Source organism: Hippocampus bargibanti, linkage group LG14 (assembly GCF_051943395.1).
Source record: "Hippocampus bargibanti isolate YZ-2025 linkage group LG14, ASM5194339v1, whole genome shotgun sequence".
NCBI lineage: Eukaryota > Metazoa > Chordata > Actinopteri > Syngnathiformes > Syngnathidae > Hippocampus > Hippocampus bargibanti.
This window is the reverse complement of record NC_142747.1, coordinates 8724685-8744572: the sequence shown is the minus strand read 5'-3', so window position 1 is coordinate 8744572 and position 19888 is coordinate 8724685. Positions and strand designations below refer to the sequence as shown.

The window sequence follows — 19888 nt, the reverse complement described above, 5'->3', positions numbered from 1 at the left end:
TTATTATTATTATTGTTATTATTGTTATTATTGTTATTATTATTATTATTATACTAACCCTAGCCCTAAACTTAATAATAATAATAATAATACAAATTATTCTTATTCTTATTCTTATTCTTATTCTTATTTAATGATCATAATTATTATTATTATATTAGTATTGTCATGGTTTGCAAGATGGTGATGGCGGTTGTGGATCCCAAAAAGCAGGCAGGAGGGAGCAGGAGGTGGTGTTTGACAAATTGTATTAAAATAAAGTCAGCAGGAAGAAAATCTAAAACATCAAAAAGTATCAAAAGGAAACCAAGAGTAAAAGTCCGCCATGGTGACACAAACACATGCACAGCATACAATGCACACACAATGCACAATGCATACAATTGCATACAGTGACCCGACGCCGAATGGTCGTGCCGGGAGTCCTTTTGACTGCCACTGATTGGAACGACCAGCACCTGCGAGGCTTCAGGCAGGCCTGACAGCGCTACCCGTTGGTCGCCAACTAGATCATGACAGTACCTCCCCTTCAAGGCACTGCTTCTAGAAGTGCCAACAGTCTCCCAAAAGGTCCAACTCGCCAGGAAACAATGGTGGAGACTTCAACCCTTGCCTCTCCAGCATATGATGGGCGGTGGCCTGATGGGAACGGGACTCAGCCTGACGTGGACGAAGACGCGGCATGGATCGTCGTGGACGTGTGTGCGACCCTTCTAGCACAATCACGTGACGACGCATGGCTCGACGTGGACGTTGCACTGCCAGGCACAGAGTGGCACCCCGGACGGCCGTATGGGAACAGGTCTCGGCCGGCCACCCGTTGGTCAGCAACCAGATCATGACAAGTATTATCATTCTTCTTATTCTTGTTGTTGTTTAATCCCTACCAATCAATGTTTTAATATGTTCTAAATGGGCCAGCAATATTTTTTTCTTACTGTGTGGCCCGGTTGCAAATGTCCCAGGGCCCGAGACCTGTCCTCGGCCTGGGTGTTGCGGACCTTGCTGTAAAGCACCCATCTAAAAATAAAATACCGTTCATCAATGCATGTACAGTACCTCACCTCTTCAATATGTGTAACAGCATTGTCAGGGGAGATGAAATCGAGACATACAAAGACGGATGGGGGGGTATTGATTTTGTCTTCAGGGAAGGCGAGCGGTGAAATTCTTCAAAACATGGGAGACAGTGAATGTCGCCGTGAGGCAGGTCTCAGCATGGGATTGCAAAGCATGCCAAGTGGATTATGGGAAGATGCAATAGGGGGCACGTCCAGTAAAAAAAAGCACAAAAGCTTTTCACTCGACTTTACCTGGTAACAGCCTGATTAAAATAGCAACGTGAACAAAACACACTGTGCTTATGCACTTGCAGGAGTAGAAAACGCAGCCCTGCGTCTGTAAGGTGATGGAAAATGTCCCTGTTTGTTATGTTTTTGAACAGGAATTGTTTTACTGGAATCTCCTCAATGGTAAACAAAAACGTCCAACTTAACAATGTCTCTTTTCTTTGACGTTACTGTACAACAAATAAAGAAAGACATGAATCGCCTGTCCCCATTTTGGGGCTTTTTTTAAACAAAAAAACAACAGGAACAGAAGAATATGCTGCTCTTCAGGCCAAATTCTCCCAACAAGCAACACTTTTAACTATTTACCGACCTCCCAAATTTTAATATTGATGTTGACAATTTGAAAGATGGAAATGCTCAATAACTTTCAAACCTCATGGGCATAATTGGGCTTTATCTCCATGTGACAGATTCAATGCATCACAACGGGTACTTGGATCAATTTGTTTGCAACGATTAAACTGTTTAGGAGGCGGTGCTGACTGATATTGCCCTCTCCGATCATTACTCAGTTTTATTTGAAACATCAGCTCCTCCTAATTTCAACAGGGTGGAGCTGAGGTTAATCACAAAGCATTATATTGATGGAAAGATTCTTGAGAACATTCTTCGCTTGGGCTTTCATGCTATCACCAAGTCTGCCTTCAGCTTCTGTTGACCTTTTAAAAGTTTTCTTCTCTGAAGTTTTGACCACATATAATGGATTCCCCAAAGTCAGGAAAAAGTCACCATAGAAAAATGCCCTGCTGGTTAAAGCTCACAAAACAGTATGTAGACAAGCCAAGCATTGGCGGCACAAAAACAGAATCTGCGCTCACCTTAAACATGTCATTGAAATCTACAGAGCAAGGTTGAAATCTTAAAATCTTGGTTGAAGTCTTTGCATTTCCAAGGAACCATTTATGTTTAACTTGGACTTTTTAAACACTGTCTATTTCATACTTTTATGCAATATAAATTATTTTCACAACCAGGTATATACATGTCATACCACTTGCAGCAGTCATGTTTTATTAACCATGTCTCTCAGCCAGGATTAAATATTTGATGTCTTTGCACAATATGATTTTAATGGCTGGTCATGGCTACAATTCTTACAATATACACCCGACAATGGTGCCTGGTGCACACAAACTGCACTTTTTTTTTATCTGCTGATACCATACAGTGCACATGGTTCACATATTAAATCTGCATCATTCTGACTAAATCTGCGTGTAATTACGGCCGTAAGTGAAGTTAAGTGCTTTGAAATGTCTTAAGCTTTAGACTACGGTAACCTGAGTCGAGATGCATGGAAACATTAATACTTTTCAAAGAACCGGGCGTAACCATGTCTTGGTAGTTTCTAAAATTAGCACATTCAGGAATTTCAGTGCAGGTCTATGTGTCTATCTATCTTATAATTTATTTTGCATGATATAAAATATAGAATGATGAGGAAGATGTACAATAGCATTATTGTATATTACCGTGATCGGCGCAACAAAATGGTCTTTGAAGTTTGAAGTTGCATTCCCATTCACAGTCTATGGTCCAAGTCCCTCCAACACAACAAAACAGAAGAAGGGTTTTCATCACATGACGAAAGAATCCCAACGGTTTAATTAACAGATTATACTACAGGATGCGGGCGCCCATGTTGTTGTTTTTACAACATGAATGTCTTACGATCAAAATCCATCGATAATAGTGGGTAGTGCATCATATTATTTCCGCCAACAATTCCTCTCTGATGTGTTGTACTAATGCAGGATTGGACTTGTGCACCAGACGGTCTACGCAGGCTTTAATCAGTGAAGTGATTCAAAAGTCGAGGCGTCGAGTTTCCACTCTGATTCAAATCCCACAGTCAAGCAACAAGCTTCAGAGGAGAAGGCAGCCTCATTTCCCTTCATATCAGGTAGCTCATTTGTAAGCCTTGGAGCATTTTATGACTCAATTGAAAATTTCATGTCTTCACACGCTTGATTAAAGAACAACCATCCAGCGCTCACCATGGGCCCTTTGCAAATGTAGCTTTTATAATTTAGTGTTATTTAAAAAAAAACTGCTGCTTTGGCTTATTTACTACAGAAAAAGGAGTGAGATAATACAGGGAGTGTAAAAATAATATTACAGGGAGTGTAGAAATAATATTTCTTTATGTTTCTTTGTCACACGTCTGTGGTCAAGCTGGAAAGAATGTTAGCATTAAAGTTAGCAAAGGCACGGTGATCAAAATGTGGTTTGCTCAGAACATTTTTCAAAATGCTTTATAATACATCAACGTATCCCAATTGCGGTAGTGATATAGTGATGATATCTTTGCCGCTCACCTTCATATGACATTTAATTTTATATTGTATATTTTATGTTTTATATTTTTGCATTTTGCATTTTGCATTTTACATTTTACATTTGAGATGCATTTGTTTTTTTGTAATCAAAGTGTGGTATTGTGTTTATTCCTTAATAGTTGCATTATCTGTATTAAGCGCGATCCAGTCATTATATTGATTTTTGTCATGAGAGTCACAGATGTGCATAGTCACAAATCATTCATATGAGGCACATAAAGATTTGACACACAATCAAATGCGCTCAGTGGAGAAATGAAAAAATATTTAATTTGTTCAGGGTTATTTGAGATGGTAAATACCGAGCTGATGGGCAGTCATGACCTGTCAGAAACTTCTGAAGATTAGACAAACATTTCTCTCTCTGGCGGGAGTCTCAGAGTAACCAGAAGTTTCCATTATCACCACAAACACCCCCAGAAAAGGTGTGATTTGCATCAAAGAGTGACAAATACATATTAAGCGCTGCAATTCTTCTTGTCTCTTGACCCGAGAATGCCAGAGATCTTTTATTGAGACGCCATGCAACTATTGAAGACATTGAAAATCATAGTTCATCTTCTTTAAGACATGGTGGGTGGGGATAACATCGTCAGAAAACAAGAAAATGACATTCTAATGTGATCATAATATGAGGAATGTTGGCCACACAAACTAATACCTTTTTAACCACCTCTTCTGTACAGCAGCAGAGAAGTTTAGACAATTCAACATCAGATGGTATCCACACAGAGAGTAATAATAAACAGCAGAAATTATGAGTTTGATTAGAGCCCAGCCAGGAGACCAGCCGGGAGACCAGCCGGGAGACTACTGGCAACCCCACAAGTTCCAAGTCATAAATTAGAGCACTGGATGCCCAAATGTTTCTCCAGGCATTTTTTTAATCACACAAAGCAAAGGACACCCTGACATGCAGCACAAAAAGACTCCAGCAGAGCACAAAAGCGAACATCTTTGGTTGATCAATACACACAAGCATGGAGACGAATGCGTGATTATTCTCTCACCATACTAACTTGAAAGAAGACAAGTCTCATAATGAAACCAATTCAAGTACAGAACATTCAACAAAAGAATGTAATGGATTTCTTCCATTTGCCAAACAGTGCATGGAGAATTGCAAGGAAGTGGAGGGGTGAGACTTAAGACAATCAACCTTAATTATTGCTCTTTTTTATATTCGTAATTTCTACATGGGTGTAAAAAGAAAATGATTGTGGATTAACGTGCGTGGGATGACAGCTGGAGAGTCTCTGCAGAAGTCATGATGCAATTAGTCACAATAGCTGTGACCCACACGACTTGTTGGGTATACTGAAGATTGTAATATCACAGTACATTGTGTTCATTCTACATCTTTTTCCGCTCTTGGAAGTATTAATGTTCTCATTCCGAACCATTCAGAGAGGTGCTTTGTAGGCATGCGTAAGGAGAGTGAGTGCATGTAATGTTTCTATGTCCACAGCTTTCACTTGGTCAGTCTGGGGAGAAAAAAAATATATTTTTTCTCAGTTTACCATTACATCCATTTATTGATTTTGGAAGTATAAATGACTGAATGTGAACTCACATAACACAGTGAGTCACAAAGAGAGTGGAGGAAACAGAGACAGCATGGGATTGGAAATGACTCTGATGCAGTGGTATTACTCCGCTCAGCCAGGCAGCAGAATTCAGTCGGTGATGATACCCGTAGCGGTGTCGCCAAGAAGACTAAATCATCTGCAGTGAACCGCCTCGTTGGAAATAGGGAAAAAAATACATTTAGATTTCTATTTTTAGCCCCTCAATGAACTGCCCTTAGTTGTATACTTTGATGAATAGTTGTGAACCTCATGCATCGAAAAAATGTACACATTAATGGCAGTGTGGATGCATCAAAGATTTTAGCCTAAACTTTATTAATTGGAATTAATGACCCCAAAATGGTACAAATTCACTATCGCCGTGTGGGCTTGGAAGCGGAGGCTGATGTGTGAGAGGATTTCTTAAGTTATATCATCTGTGCAACTGTTCCGCTTTTAGCCTGGGAGCCCAAACGAAGCAACGGTCACCTAATTGCCACTGACCAAACAGCCTTGTTTGAATCAAGTCATCCCCAAAAGAAGGGGCACAGCTTTTTACACGTTAGCCACGTTAGTATGCACGGCTAGGCACAAATGCGCATAAAGCGGAAAAGAGGGTGACTAGTTATGTTTTAAAGCCTCTATTAAGCCATTATATATGAGGAATTTGGGCCAGTGCATCTTTTACATCAGTGCTAATGAACAAGAACTGGAAAGTAGACTGTAACACAACATTTGAGATGGCTTGCTGGGCAACAGAGAACTATTAGTCACAGGTTCCATTTTAAACACGGGCCAAGGAAAGAGGGTGCTGACGTGTCACTAATTGGTAGCAGGAAGTTGTTATTGTGTCTTGGGAACTGTATCCCATTCAATTTATGAAATTTCGATGATTCATATAGGGTACAGTATGAGGGACATTGCTAGCAACAATGACAAATACAGTGAGACCTCAACTTACGAACTTAATTGGTTCCCAGACAGAGCGTGTAAGGCGAAAAGTGTGTATCTCAAAAAAAAATCCCATAGGAAACCATTAAGATGGGAATAATCCGTTCCCGGGTTTCCATAAAATATACTTTTCAACTAAATAAGCCTTAAAACTACACACAACATACCTTATTTTATGTATAATAAATGTCCTATTGTATTGTAATGAAAGAAATACACTGCATTGTATCATAAAGTCACTTTATTTACATTTGTGATGGGCATTTATGCTTGATGGAATGGCGTTGGAGGTCGAAGGTCAAAGGGAATTGCTGTTTGGAAAGAGAGGCGCATTACACGAGGACTGTAATTAAAGAAATGTACTGTGCTGTAAAATAAAGTTTTATTTACCTTTTTGATGGTCGTTGATGGCTTATGGAAGGAGAGTCACTTTCCGTAAGGACTGTTGGTAACTTAACCTCTGATGCTGTTCGGTCATGTGCTTCCGCCGAAGATCACTCCGCCAGCCATGGTGGGTGTGTATTATGAAAATAGTGCTTATTATAAGGTTTAATTTTCATAAATTTGACGTTTGTAAGACGGAAAGTTTGTAAGATAAGGTGTTTGTAAGTTGAGGTCTCACTGTACGTTTGAATATTGCTCTTGGCTGCCGGTTGGGGTTAGCATATAGCATCCAGCCGACAGAAACCATGTTACACATAGCTGTGTCGTCTGCTGAAATATCTTTGAGGATAAATAAATTACAGAATTTTACATGATGGTCAGGTTTTCCACTTTTCTTTGGCCAAGAAAGCCAAAACAAATGAAGCTAAACTGGCACATACTGCTGCCAAAAAGTTGCTCACAGTCTTTCCCATTTTTTGATCTGCGCAAGTGACACCTGAGTAAGCCCTGGGGAGGTTTAATGTTAAGCCCAAGCAGGTCATATATGAGGCATCTCCACTTCTGCCTATCTCTGTCAGGGCCACTAGAGGAAATCTAATTTGTTTAATAGCCTGCTGCTTCGACGCCAAGCATGTGGGTGCGAGGAAACAGAAGGTAGCGATGATGAAAGCTTTGCACGAGAGAGAGGGGGGGACACTCTCTTCTCACATTCACTGATGAGTTGTGATTTCCAAAGTCAAGATCTGTGTCAGCCATCTGGTGACAAATAACAGCCCCAAACTATGCCAGCATTCTATTTTCTGTTTTCCATAATTAAAAAATAGGTCCCATCTTTGTGTTAATGATTGTCATATAGCTTCATAGGTTTACATTTAAATGTGCAACCTACTGATTTCCAAACCTTAAAATTTCTCATAGCCATTTTTTTCAGAAGATAAACCATCGGGAATATTTTTTTTTTAATAAATTCATCAAGTAATGGATTGTACACCAACCAGACACCACATCACGACTGGCACATTCTAATGAAAACCGAGTGGAAAGCTGGATCAAAAATATGCTGCATTAATTTATCAACGTGATTATGAGATACCTTGGAAAACCTGTCCACTATTTTGCATATCTTTTTTGTTTGGTTCTGTCCTGTCAGATTTCTCCACTGTTAAATACATAACTTAAAGGACAACCGACGTCTCCGGACAAGTTGTGTCCATAATTTGTAAAATGGCTTCAAATGACTTCTACTGAGCGTAGTTTAATAAGATTCCACCGCATATAGCTATATTTTAGGTTTTAAGACTCACGCTGAATATTCAGGAAGTCTTGTTCGGTCAGGAAGCCTGACCGAAAAAAAGACGCATTGTTGCGGTCCTTCCATCACGTCAATGTATTTTGCTGTACTTGTTTGGTCTGGGGACCTCGTGTTGCACCCAAAAGCTGCCAGAAGAGGGCGTCCAAGCTCCGTATAAGGAATTTATCTGCCTGTGGAAACGGAGGTGGTCACAGGAGGTCGCCATTTTGTGCCTCTTTTTCGTTGAGACATCTCCCCTCTGTTGCCTCTTAATGGCATGGAATAAATTCTTTAATCGATTGCAAACATGCTTTCCTCTTCAGAACTATTTGAATCATATTCATAACTGGAGGTGTAACAAGAAAGCATATTCTCCGAATCTGAAGCCATTGTTTTGATTCTGCAGCAATGCAAGACGTCTTGGCGTGACGTCACGAACTGGGGGCGGGACTTTCTGAAAAGGCCCAATTCGCAGCTAAATTTCTTTGCAGATTTTGGACACTTTAAGTCATTTTTATTAGTGTTTTGCATTTGAATAAAAATATCATCCTGCGTGTTTTGGGTATTTTACATGCTATAAAACGTTTTTCTGATGTCAGTTAAGAAACAAAAAAGTGACGTCGGTTGTCCTTTAAGTTGGGGAAACAGCATAGTATGTGACTTACGCACAAGTTCATATTCGATTATTTTTTTGGGTGCCGATAAAGCGCAGGCCATAGCTTCTGGCAAGTTTTTTACCTTCCACAAAAGGGCAGCATTTCTCTTTTTTCATTGTTAGTGCATTGTTCTAGCCTCAGTTGTTGTTAAAGTACAACATAAACCAAGATGTTTGTATTGTATTTTGGACAGCCGCCCCCATTTCAAGCTCATATAACTTCAGATCCATATAATTTAGGAACAAACTCTTTTTTTCTGAAGAAAGAAGATAGTTTAAGGTTTCTTACGCTGCATTGAATGTTTATATAGTCCTAAAAGTCAATATTCTGTGAATCCTGGAATTCAAGTGACAATGACAAAAACCCTGGCACTGGAGTGGGCAAATTTTCCACATCCTCTGGCAGTGAATGAGTTAATCACTCAGCTAGACAAATCTGAATGAAAATGCCTGAAGACATTTTAATGTGGGCGTGTAGGAACAAATGAAAAAAAAACTAATTGTCTCAACACTTCTGGACCTGGGTTTAAAAAAATGGTTATGTTTAATTTATGGCCTCAAGATCATTCATTTTAAGACCGGCAACAGCAGCTGGGGAGTTATTTGTTACTAAGCATTCTCGCCTTGACCTTGCAAGTAACAACCAACTCGTCTGTGTTAATTACAAAGGAGAGAAAACATGCTCATTGTCTTTTGCGTTTGGTTAGCCATTCTCTCAAGGTGCTTGTTGAAAATGACTGCACACGTGCAATCGGCAAAATCATGCACACCAACAATTATAAAGTAAGACATTTTCACTCTGACTTCATTCATGTGTAAGTATTTTACAAATATGCTTTGGGTTGCCGCCTGGTAGATCCTAACCCTGCACCCACTTTGCTTCTCTACGAAAGGCCGAGCCATATGCAGCTAATCAGTGTTGCCAGAATAGATAAATCAAATGTAGAAGCAAAGCTCCAATCAGGATATGCACCAACCTTGAATGAAATGAAAGTGTTTTTTCCATTTAACAAAACAGACAACGCTGATTGCTTTTTTTCCTGTCTTTCAAGCACTCCCAGGAGGTGACAAAGGACAGCATATTGCATCTCATCGTTCCTTTGTACTCTTGAATTATCATATGTGACACGTAATCAAATAAACATGCACCTTGGCTTACACCTAGTAGAAAAAATGCACAGATGTGAAAAATGTTTCTCCATGGGGAAAATGTTGGTTTTTGTGAGATTCATGTCATTCCCAATGATGAAACGATGTGGTGAAGGTCTGGCAGACTTTCATCCCCGACACTCCAGTCTTCATCCTTTGCCATTATGAAATGCAAATGTTATCTTCACGCAGAGATAAATCTGTTGTTACGTACGTCACTACGGAGACACTCACGACCCCGCAACCGCTCAAACAATCACGCTTGTGTTCATTTGCACGCCGTCGACGGCTCCTCCTCAAGTCCCCCGTGACTTGAACAATGAATCGGAGATGCATAAAAAAGCAAGAAGCCCTCAGTGGATTATGGTTGTTCTGAAAATGCACTTAAACACCAGGGCAGACTCCTCTTCAGATTAGATGATGATGACACTTGCTGTTCAAATGCTGTCATGTGTCTTTGTCCGCCACAGCGTGCATAAAATCAATCCAACCTAAGAGTCGCACCGGGTCCTCGCCTCCATCAGGGCATCAATCAATGTGCAGCAGAGATCCACCACCACCCCCAACTGCAGTGGCACAGTGATATTCTTAGAAGCCAATTATTGGGCATGTAAAGATAGCAAAAGAAGGAGGAGCTCCAAATGTGCACATTTGTAATGGTTGTTTCAATAAATTGGCCAGACGACTTGTTTCTTTTAGCGCCTCATTATCAAGAGAAATGCTCCTGGAAAAAGCAGACGTCTACAGTTAACCCGGCAGGGGATCTGCTACATCACAGGTGTCAAACTATTTTTTTTTTTGCTGCGGGCCACATTGTAGTTACGTTTTCCTCTCGGGAGCCGTGATGAATTTGGGTAAGCCATTAGAATGTTTAATGCCCTCCACATATTACATACAGAACACACAACAAATGAATGAATAACTCGTTTTCAAATTTGAAGTAAAAAATAATGACTGTTGTGGTTTACATGGGACGATTTGAAATTTTGGTTCAGACTTTAGCAAACATTATGGAAAATCACAAGTTTGATTTTCTTTCGCAGTTCGAATAAAATGATGTGGCAGGCCAGATTTGGCCCCCCCGGGCCTTAAGTTTGAGACCAGTGTGCTACATTGTCCAAATTACTCAAATAGACTTTAAATACTTGCTATTGGGGATTTTTGTATATCATCATGTCATCACATGACAACGTTTCGTTTTAACTAAAAGGTCTTGCACTGAATCAGTGGCTATACAAAAAAATGGAAAATCTTGGCGAAAATACTTTGCAACCACATTTAAACTGTTGTAACTCTCCGGGTGATCTTCGGGTTCTTCTCTGAAAGGTCAACTTGGGCGCGACCGTCGCTATGCACACATAGACTGCGAGATGTTACAACGTCAGGGACCTGAGGGACACAAAATACGGATTTAGTCGAAGAGGCCAATTTGAAAGTAGAAAGTCCCTATTTTTGTTGGAAGTTTTGAAAATGGTTGAGAGCAGCAGTAAATCTGTAGATGCTTTGCAGTGGTCCCCAGATTCTCAACATCACATCTCGCTAAGATTGACTCTTGATTCAATTCAAGTTGGCTCGGTTTTGTGACGCTAATATTAAACCCGCAAGCTACCAAAATGAGCAAAACGTATTTGGAAAGTTTCTTTGCCATGTCTTGAAGGCCCCGTGAGGATGAAACACAAAAGCCTCTGCCCATGAAAGCGATGCATCTGTGGAATGCCCAATATGAGCCATTGGCTCCCTAAATGAGCCACACTGTCAAAGATGATTTATCAACAAATGTTCTGAAGCTTGATCGCGGTATACTTTGTTGCTAATTGCATTGCTAACGCTAAAAAGTCATTCAATACTGGTGACAAAAAACTGGATTTGTGTTTATTGTTGGAACACTGGACTACCCCTAAGGAAGACCCAAACTCACACCAGAATTTAAAAAGGGTCTGTATAGTGGGCGGGCCGCAGCGGACAAAAGGTTGGGGACCACTGTTTGTGCGCACACCCATATACTCATTAAATCTATGGATTGAGTCTGTCAATATTAGCAGACTGAAGAATCCTTCTTTCTCCCTGATCTGTTGTTGTTGTCTTTCTCTAGCTTACCTTCTCAACGCTGACCAAATCCTTCCTGTTCTGAATTCCCTTGATTATCTCTTTGTAAACAGCATCTGCAAGGTGCGAGAAAATCAATTCAGCCCCATCTAACCTTACAGCTTGCAGATCAGCTACTTTTGCCTGATGGACGACGCTTCTGGGAACTCGCTCGTCATTGACCAAACTTGTCGAAAATTCACACTGATATACTGTACACTAAAGACGAAAATAATTTACTGGATGTGAATTGGGCCTACACTATTCTTTTTTCATCTATTGGTATATTTTTGTGCCAAGGAACAGTAGGCTTACTCGAGTACAATTTTGGCTACTCGACCCCCTTCTGCCTGTGATACTCACCTGTTGCGGCCTCACTCATAAATCCCAAGTTGACCGTGCCATTAGGAGACGCAGCAGGCACACTCAGGCCATTGTTCCATTCCCCACGACTGGAATTATCCAAACAAGCAAAGGTCACATTTAAAAACACATGTACTTGTTTCAGCTACTATGGAGTTTTGGTGTCATTAAACATTCAGGGCATGCCACCTGTCAAATCTGCCTGCTGCCATGTCAAGTGCTTGTACAGGGCGGAAAAATGGACAGATGCTGTCATTTTCGATCGTGGGCAGGGGTCTAGTTCTGTTCAAACCTTGGACTCACGCATTGAAATATTCTCGCCTTTCTGTGACAGTGTAAAGATCGGAATCATTTTGGACACAGACATTGACCCAGTCGACATGATTGACCAAAGCTCCTCGTCAGTTAGTTCGTGTTTCAGCAGTTGAAATCTTCCTTAAATGGAGGGAACAGTTGCCATAGGTTACCACCAATGTTTCCTTCTAAGCTGCGGGCTTCAACAATTGCACACTCTTCTCACCCTCGCAGCACACACAATGACACTGACATTTGGCACACGCACACGCACGCACACACACACACACACACACACACACACACACACGCACATGCACGCACACGCGCACACGCACGCACACACACACACACACACACACACACACACACACAAACATTAAATTTCTACACACATTGATGTATGTATACATAACACAACTACACTAACATCGAAAAGAGGCTGCAGACATTTGGTTCGCTCCATTCACAAAAAAAAACAATGTTGGGCCCCATATACAAACATTGTCTGTTTCAGAGATCAGTTGACTAGAAGTTATTGTTATTTATTAAATGACATGTCTTTTATTATTTATAAGTGGACAATGCGGAAACACATTTAAACAAATTACATTGATGTATTTATTTTCATTTTATTATTAAAAGGCACGTGCACTGAAATAAAAGTAATATGATTTTATTTATGTCACAAATATCTATTCGATAATTTGGTGTATTTTGATATAAAAGGTAGTTGTATTCATTTTTTTTGCAGGGGGGTGAACAGACCTGCATCATGTAATCAGGTTTTGGACAAGTGTGACACTGGTTTGACCAGCATATTCTATTAGCGAGCAAGCTAGCTTTCTATCTATTTGAGTTATTCTGGGTTGAGTGAACGCGGATGCGTGTAGCTGCCGCTGCTCACCCACAGAAAAACTTATCCTGTGACTGAAAAGTGACCTTAAAAGTTTTGAAAGGCGCTTATAAATGAAATGTATTATTATTATTATTATTATTATTATTATTATTATTATTGTTGTTGTTGTTGTTGTTGTTGTTGTTAATAATAATAATCACATGTGATTAAAAAAACCTGCATTGACTCGTGTAAATAGTGCAGCCATCTTATGTCAACTCAATACAGCTACATTTATCAAATCTGCTTTTAAGGTATGCTCACAGAATGCTCATGGAACTTAGAAGGAACATTGTGTTTATAAAACACGATTGTCAGCAGCAAAGTGAATATGATACTTTCTCTGCATTTCAAATACCGGTAGTTTATGCCTGCTCACAGATGTTATTTTTATTTATTTATTTATTTATTTATTTATGTAACTTACATCTCCACACAATCTTCACTTTGGGTTTCTCAGAGCCACTCATGTTGCAGGTCACTTGATACTCAATGCCAACTCGGGGCATGACATCATTAACGAATCTATTTATTTTAGGGGTGCCCGTGAATGTATTGCTGCCAGTCAGTCTTCTCCCCACGTTTGTTCAGTTCTACAGATTGACTGTAACATGTTTATTTCATGCAAGCTATTTCTAAATCTCAATTGATTTGGGAGCTCAATAATAAAAATACCCTGAATTTTAAAGGAAGCCAGATTGGTAATTATTTGCTTTCCACACTAGTTTTGGGAAATGCACATACAGACATTTGAAATCTTACCTTATTGTGTCTTGTGAGATTCTCTCTGAAGGGCAAACAGACAATGGTATTATTTTTAGGGTATGAATTGTAGAAATTAAGTTCCTGTCATATCACAGGTGTCAAGTCAAGGCCCAGGGGCTAGATCTGGCTCATTTTATGTGGCCCGCCAAAGCAAATCAAGCACGTCAAGTTCCGTGATGCTTGCTAAAATCTGAAGCAAAATTTCAAATTGTCATATAATCCACAATAACAGTTATTATTGTTGATTTGTGATTTTAAAAATAGTTATCATCCATTTGTTGTCCGCTGTCTATGTAATATTTGGAGGGGATAAAACATACATTTTCCCAAAATTCATTACGGCCCTCAATGGGAAACTCTAACTACAACGTGGCCGGTGACAAAGATGAGTTTGACACCCCTGCGTTACATAAAGCGTAGAGCAATTATGCTTTCTCACGGCATGAAGGACAGAGGACCACTATAAAACACAACAGCAATTATTAGTTTAGGATTCTGCTCTCATAGCCTTCCGGTTAGCTGAATTATAATGAGTTTTGTAACAAGGCTTCAACATCCTATCATAAGGGTGTAGACAATGTTAGCTCCAGTGAGACATATACGACCGTGACTATTTCAGGGAGAAAAACTGCCATTGTCATTTAATAATACCCCCTTCCCGGTCCCCTTCCCTCCTTAAGTCTCTGTGGGAAACCATGGCAGCTGATTCTATTTTTTTCTATAATTGCAAAGCACACATCACGTGGCTTGATTAAAGAGAGTGACAAAGCACCTTCATTGAGATGCAAACCATTCATCCAGCCTTTCTTGAGTTCAAATCACTGGGATGTAAAAATGAGAGTCAACGCGAAAGGAGCAGTCAGCAACAGAATGTGTCTGTCAAGAGTTAATCCCTTTGCCCCAAACCACAGCCGCGAGTCCCTTACTCTGCTTTCCAATTAGTTACGGGGATTACGACAACTTTTAAAATGTGTGACTCAGGGCATTTTTGTTTTTGTGCTGTTTTAATATTATATGTCATGGTGCAATATATGTATGTGTGTGTATGTACGTAATATTTCTCAGCTGCTCTCCCATTTTTACCTTTCACTTTTCAGTCACATGTCCAAAATTGGTCACATAAAAGTAGAGATCCATTTCTGATGACAACTAATCTTTGCTCTATACAGTCAGTAAAAAAATATCGTGTGTCCTTGGTGAAGGCCAACGTCACAGAGTGTAACCGCCTTCATTATACTTTAATCAACGTGTCTGTGCAGAAATGAGAAGAGGTGAGGTGATACTTTTTCCCCTTCCCCTTCCTTAAGCGATTCAAAGAAAAGTGCATACTTGCTTGTCTCCTTTCTTTATACCAAAGGACAGCAAAGATGCAGAGCAGGAGAAGAAGGAGCAGCGCGGTGAAGGAAGACATGACCGCCAATGGGACTGTGCAGTCATCTTCATCCTCCACCACCTCAGCAACTGAGGAAGGAAGGTCACATCGAGGGGGGAAAAAAGAGGCAAACTTGTGATTTTGTAAGTTGGATGCCATTTCACAAAAACAGACAATGAGAGCTGCAGGAGAAGAATAACTCCTTCTCGTCTATAATTGCTATTTTATTTTGAGATTTAAAAAAAACACATTGCATACACAAATCCAGTGATTACAGAAATCCAGTGATTTATTACAAATGTTTTTCAGTAAAGAAATAAATAATAAATACATTAAATAAATACATTAATAAATAAAAATAATAATGATAGTACTACTACTGCTGCGACTGCTATTACTACTACTTCTACTACTACCAATACTACTACTAATAATAATAATATGTCAGAATTGCTGTAAAATCAGCAGATGTGCCTGATTTTCACTGAGCAGCCCAGTGGCAGCCTTTGCAGTTTTCTCACCCATCCTTGTGAATTTGCACCTGGTAACAAGCAGATGACACACCATGAAGGACTGCCACATTGTTTTTCCCTTGGAACAGCTTTCATGGGGCATTCTCGCCTGCCGCTTTTATATGACTCTGGTTTTGTCTCACCTACTGTCAGACGGATGCTGCTCATCAGCGGCTCACGCAGGGCGGGCACTGAGACCAGACAGTCAACACATGAGGTTTTTGTCGCAGTCGTGCTGAGGTTGCTGCTCACAGTGAAGAGGTTGTTTCCGATGTGTTCACTGCTGAGGTTGTATTCACTCTGACTCAACTCCACACCATAGCCCAGACAGAGAAACATATGATTACTGGAGTTGCTCCATATTGCCATATTGAAACCATTTTCGGAAACAAATGGATGCTTTTCTCTCGAAATCAACCATGTTCTCATCCAGGCCACCTGAATTAATAAGACATTTACCCTGTTGACTCAATCACTTTGACGTGGAAGAGATAATTTACTAGTTGTGAGGGCAATTCGCTAATGACCCTAACACTAGTGGCGCCATCTGACATTAGTTAAGATTTTGCCAGCCAGAAAAACATGTGAAAAACACGGTCTTTAAACATGCCAATCATTTTCTCTTCCACTTTCCTAGAGTTATGTGTCAGCTTTACTATTCCGTCCAGTAACAGGCAATGCTGATGGGATCCGTCATCTGCCACCATGGCGTTAATTGACATAATTCTTACTGATTGTAACATGTGCCAGTATTGTTCTTCCAGTTTGTTTACCTTTTTACCATTGACTTCCCAATGCAAAGAAGGTTCAGGGTACCAACCCACGGCATCACACTCCAAGTGGACCAATTGCCCTTTTAAAGCTATTGCGTTGCCTCCAAAGACTGTCACTGTGCCTTTTTCTGAAATCAAACAACAGAACAGGTAAAGTCACACACTTGCATACATGTTGGAGCATCAGTTCTGTTTGCAATCACAAAATATATACCATAATATATACCATAATTTGGTAAGTCACAATATTTATTGCACTGTGATTCGTGTAATGATGACAAGTGTGACAGAAAATGGCGTACAGGGTGATCCAAGTAATTTGGAATTATAAAATAAACATCTGTAACTACCTGATCGAGGCCAATTCAAACAAGTAAAACAATGAAAGACGGAGGGAGGATCTGCCGCAGATGTGCAGCTCTCTTCCAACACCCAAATGTGAAGGCTATAGTGCACAAATCACAGAGTTGCTGACTGCAAAAGTAGACGTGCCAGGATGCGCTGATAATTTCAAGCCTGTGTCAGGTCAGAGCAATTGTCTGCTTTTAGACAGCCAAAGGGGTGTAGGATGTGTTGTGTGTGTCATGGAGGGTCGAGTGCTGTTTCACTAACAGTACTGTTAATGAGCAAATATGTCAGCGGGAATTTGCAGTTCTGACAAGGCTCTCTGTAATATATAGGAAAGGGTGATGGTTCATTGGCTTCCTCTTGCTTTTGTTTTACAGTAGGCTTATTTCTGCTGTGGGTTCTTTTTTCTGCTGAGTTCTCAATTTAGGGATAAAGATGCAAAAGAGGAGAAGGAGAAGGTCGCTGAAGGTAGCTGGATAGATGGATGATGGACGGATGGATGGAAGGACGTATGTATGTATGTATGTATGTATGGATGGATGGATGGACGGATGAATGGATGGATGGATGGATGGATGGATGGATGGATGGATGGATGGATGGATGGATGGAGTAACGCACAGGTGTCAAAGTCAAGGCCTGCGGGCCAAATCCGGCCCGCCACATCATTTTTTTCGGCCCGCGAAAGCAAATCAAACGTATGAAATTCCATGATGCTTGCTAAATTCTTAACCAAAATGTCATATTTTTGGATATAAACCACAATAAGTCATTATTCTTGACTTCAGATTTGATAACTAGTTATTCATTCATTTGTTGTGTGCTCTATATGTAATATGTGGATCGGATTAAACATTCTAATGGATTCCCCAAAATCATAACGGCCCTCGGGAGGAAACCATACCTATAATGTGGCCCGCGGCAAAAAATGACTTTGACACCACTGGTGTAACGTTTCGATTTAATACCAACGGGTGGCACTGTAGGGCCCCGCCTGCATCTGCACAGGTGTTAGTTGTTTTAATCAGTGGCAGTTAAAAGGACTCCTGGCACGGCCATTCAGTGTTGGCCATAGTTCGTTTCACAATGTCAGGTTTATTTCGTCTTACCATGTAGTATTCATGGTTTTGTTTGCTACTTTGGACCCTTTGGTTCTGATGACTGTATTGTTTGAGATTTGGTTAATGCTGACTTTATTTAATACCAATTGTCAAATACACCCTCTTCCTTCCTCCTGCTTACTATTTTGGGGTCCACCAACACCACCACCTTGCAAATCGTGACTGATGGAGGGATATTTAAAAGGGCAGAAATGTGATGTTGACCTTGAACAAAGAGACTTGCTGTTTTCTTGTCATTGCCCTCAAGGTTACAGCTCACTTGCCCCTCATGGAGCCTCTTCACACTCTTGAGAACAAAAACCCAACCATCTCCGTTCTGGTTTTTCTCTGCCGACACATTGGGAATTGGGGAGGAAAGCACGCCATGAATTCTGGAGATGGTGACCACCACAGTGCTGTTCAGTTCCCACAGCATCACATCCCACTCCGCACTCTGGGTACTGCAGGTAAAGCGGGCCTCGTCCCCACAAAGGACAGTCAAGCTGAGGGGTGACAGCTTTAGTAGAGTGGAAACTGCAAAACATTTAACGGAGAAGATTAAAGTGATGTTTTTGGGGCAATTATAACAGAATCTGACTCCATATTTGATCCCTGCATATTCACAACAATAAAAGAGCTGATCTGTTGCCAGCTGGCGCCGGGGAACTGTGTCGAAGTGAGTTGATACAATTGGACTCTGAAATAGATTCATTCTGTTCTATCAAATTTCATTTCCTATCTGGCAAAATTTGTGTGTTCTTTCCCATCTGAAAAATAAGGTGGAATTGGCAAGCATTCTCCAATGGAATGTAGTCCCCCATCAAAGGTACGCATAACGCAAAAAGAGATGTGGCCAAATTGGTTTATGCTACGGTGTTGATGTACATCTCCTTTGCGATGAACTTGGCATACAGGATCATAAATTATGTATCCATTTAGGAAATGAGGCCTGCAGAAGAAAAAAAATTAGGCCAAACAAACAGTTTATTGCAATCAGAAAATGGCACGCTAATGAGCATCATTTGAGCCTATTCCTATTGGGACCAAAGAACCAGTGACTGTGAATTCCCATGGCCACTGTTTCCATCTTACTGATATTATATGGAAGAAAACTCAGAACAAAGTGCAGGCAGATCATTAGTAGCTCCTCTAACTAGATGGCCTTTGGGTGTAAACAGAAGTGGTGCCACACTTACAAATGTGCCGTGCCTGTTAACGGATATTTCACCGGCATCATGACATCATCAACATCAGCAGTTAACTTAATACTCACCTTGAGTGCTGCACAACAGAAGAACAATCAGCAGAACAAAATAGTCCATAATTATGCATCTCAATGGATGAAATGATTTTGCAACGCGGCATTCAAACTGGAATGTGCCTGTACAAAATGACAATAAATCAACATTGTATTCTATTCTAAATGAGGATTTAATGAGTACAAATGAATAAAAATAAAATAAAAAATAATAAATAAATAAAGATGAATTGTAGTGCGTCTGACTTACCTCATTGCCGTTGTGGAATATCAGACGTAATAGCACACGTTGAATGTATTCCAATAATACACTACCTCAATATGTGTGAGGGTCCGCTACATCACCCAAAAAAGTCTTGTTAAATATTAGCAAAATGAACTTTGCCCAGCAAACCAACCCCCTCATACACACACACACACAAATACACACA

General features: G+C 40.3%; 1 protein-coding gene across 3 annotated transcripts; it reads right to left on the bottom strand.

Annotated features, from left to right (window-relative positions):
• Window positions 1-10544: 10544 nt before the first annotated feature.
• On the bottom strand, window positions 10545-19843 carry igsf5b (immunoglobulin superfamily, member 5b). Of its 3 annotated transcripts, XM_089014253.1 has the most exons (10): window positions 19708-19843; window positions 19473-19580; window positions 18425-18733; window positions 16752-16879; window positions 16122-16287; window positions 15424-15555; window positions 14092-14116; window positions 12138-12226; window positions 11787-11851; window positions 10545-11078 (listed from the first exon to the last, which is right to left on the bottom strand). In XM_089014253.1, the coding sequence occupies exons 2-10, from the start codon at window positions 19519-19521 to the stop codon at window positions 10968-10970; spliced, it is 1074 nt and encodes a 357-aa protein (XP_088870379.1). In that variant the 5' UTR covers window positions 19522-19580; window positions 19708-19843; the 3' UTR covers window positions 10545-10967. The 3 variants fall into 3 exon arrangements, with proteins under 3 accessions (XP_088870379.1, XP_088870380.1, XP_088870381.1); XM_089014254.1 differs by lacking the exon at window positions 11787-11851; XM_089014255.1 differs by lacking the exon at window positions 12138-12226.
• Window positions 19844-19888: the final 45 nt, after the last annotated feature.

What these genes read in the sequence shown, in the direction of transcription:
- igsf5b (XM_089014253.1), bottom strand. Translation starts at nt 19,521, where the DNA reads ATGGACTATTTTGTTCTGCTGATTGTTCTTCTGTTGTGCAGCACTCAA. An exon ending in GGGAAGTCAATGGTAAAAAG is followed by an intron (nt 16,288 to 16,751) that starts GTAAACAAACTG and finishes TATGGTGTGGAG; the next exon opens with TTGAGTCAGAGTGAATACAA. An exon ending in ATTTGGTCAGCGTTGAGAAG is followed by an intron (nt 11,079 to 11,786) that starts GTAAGCTAGAGA and finishes TGTGTCCCTCAG; the next exon opens with GTCCCTGACGTTGTAACATC.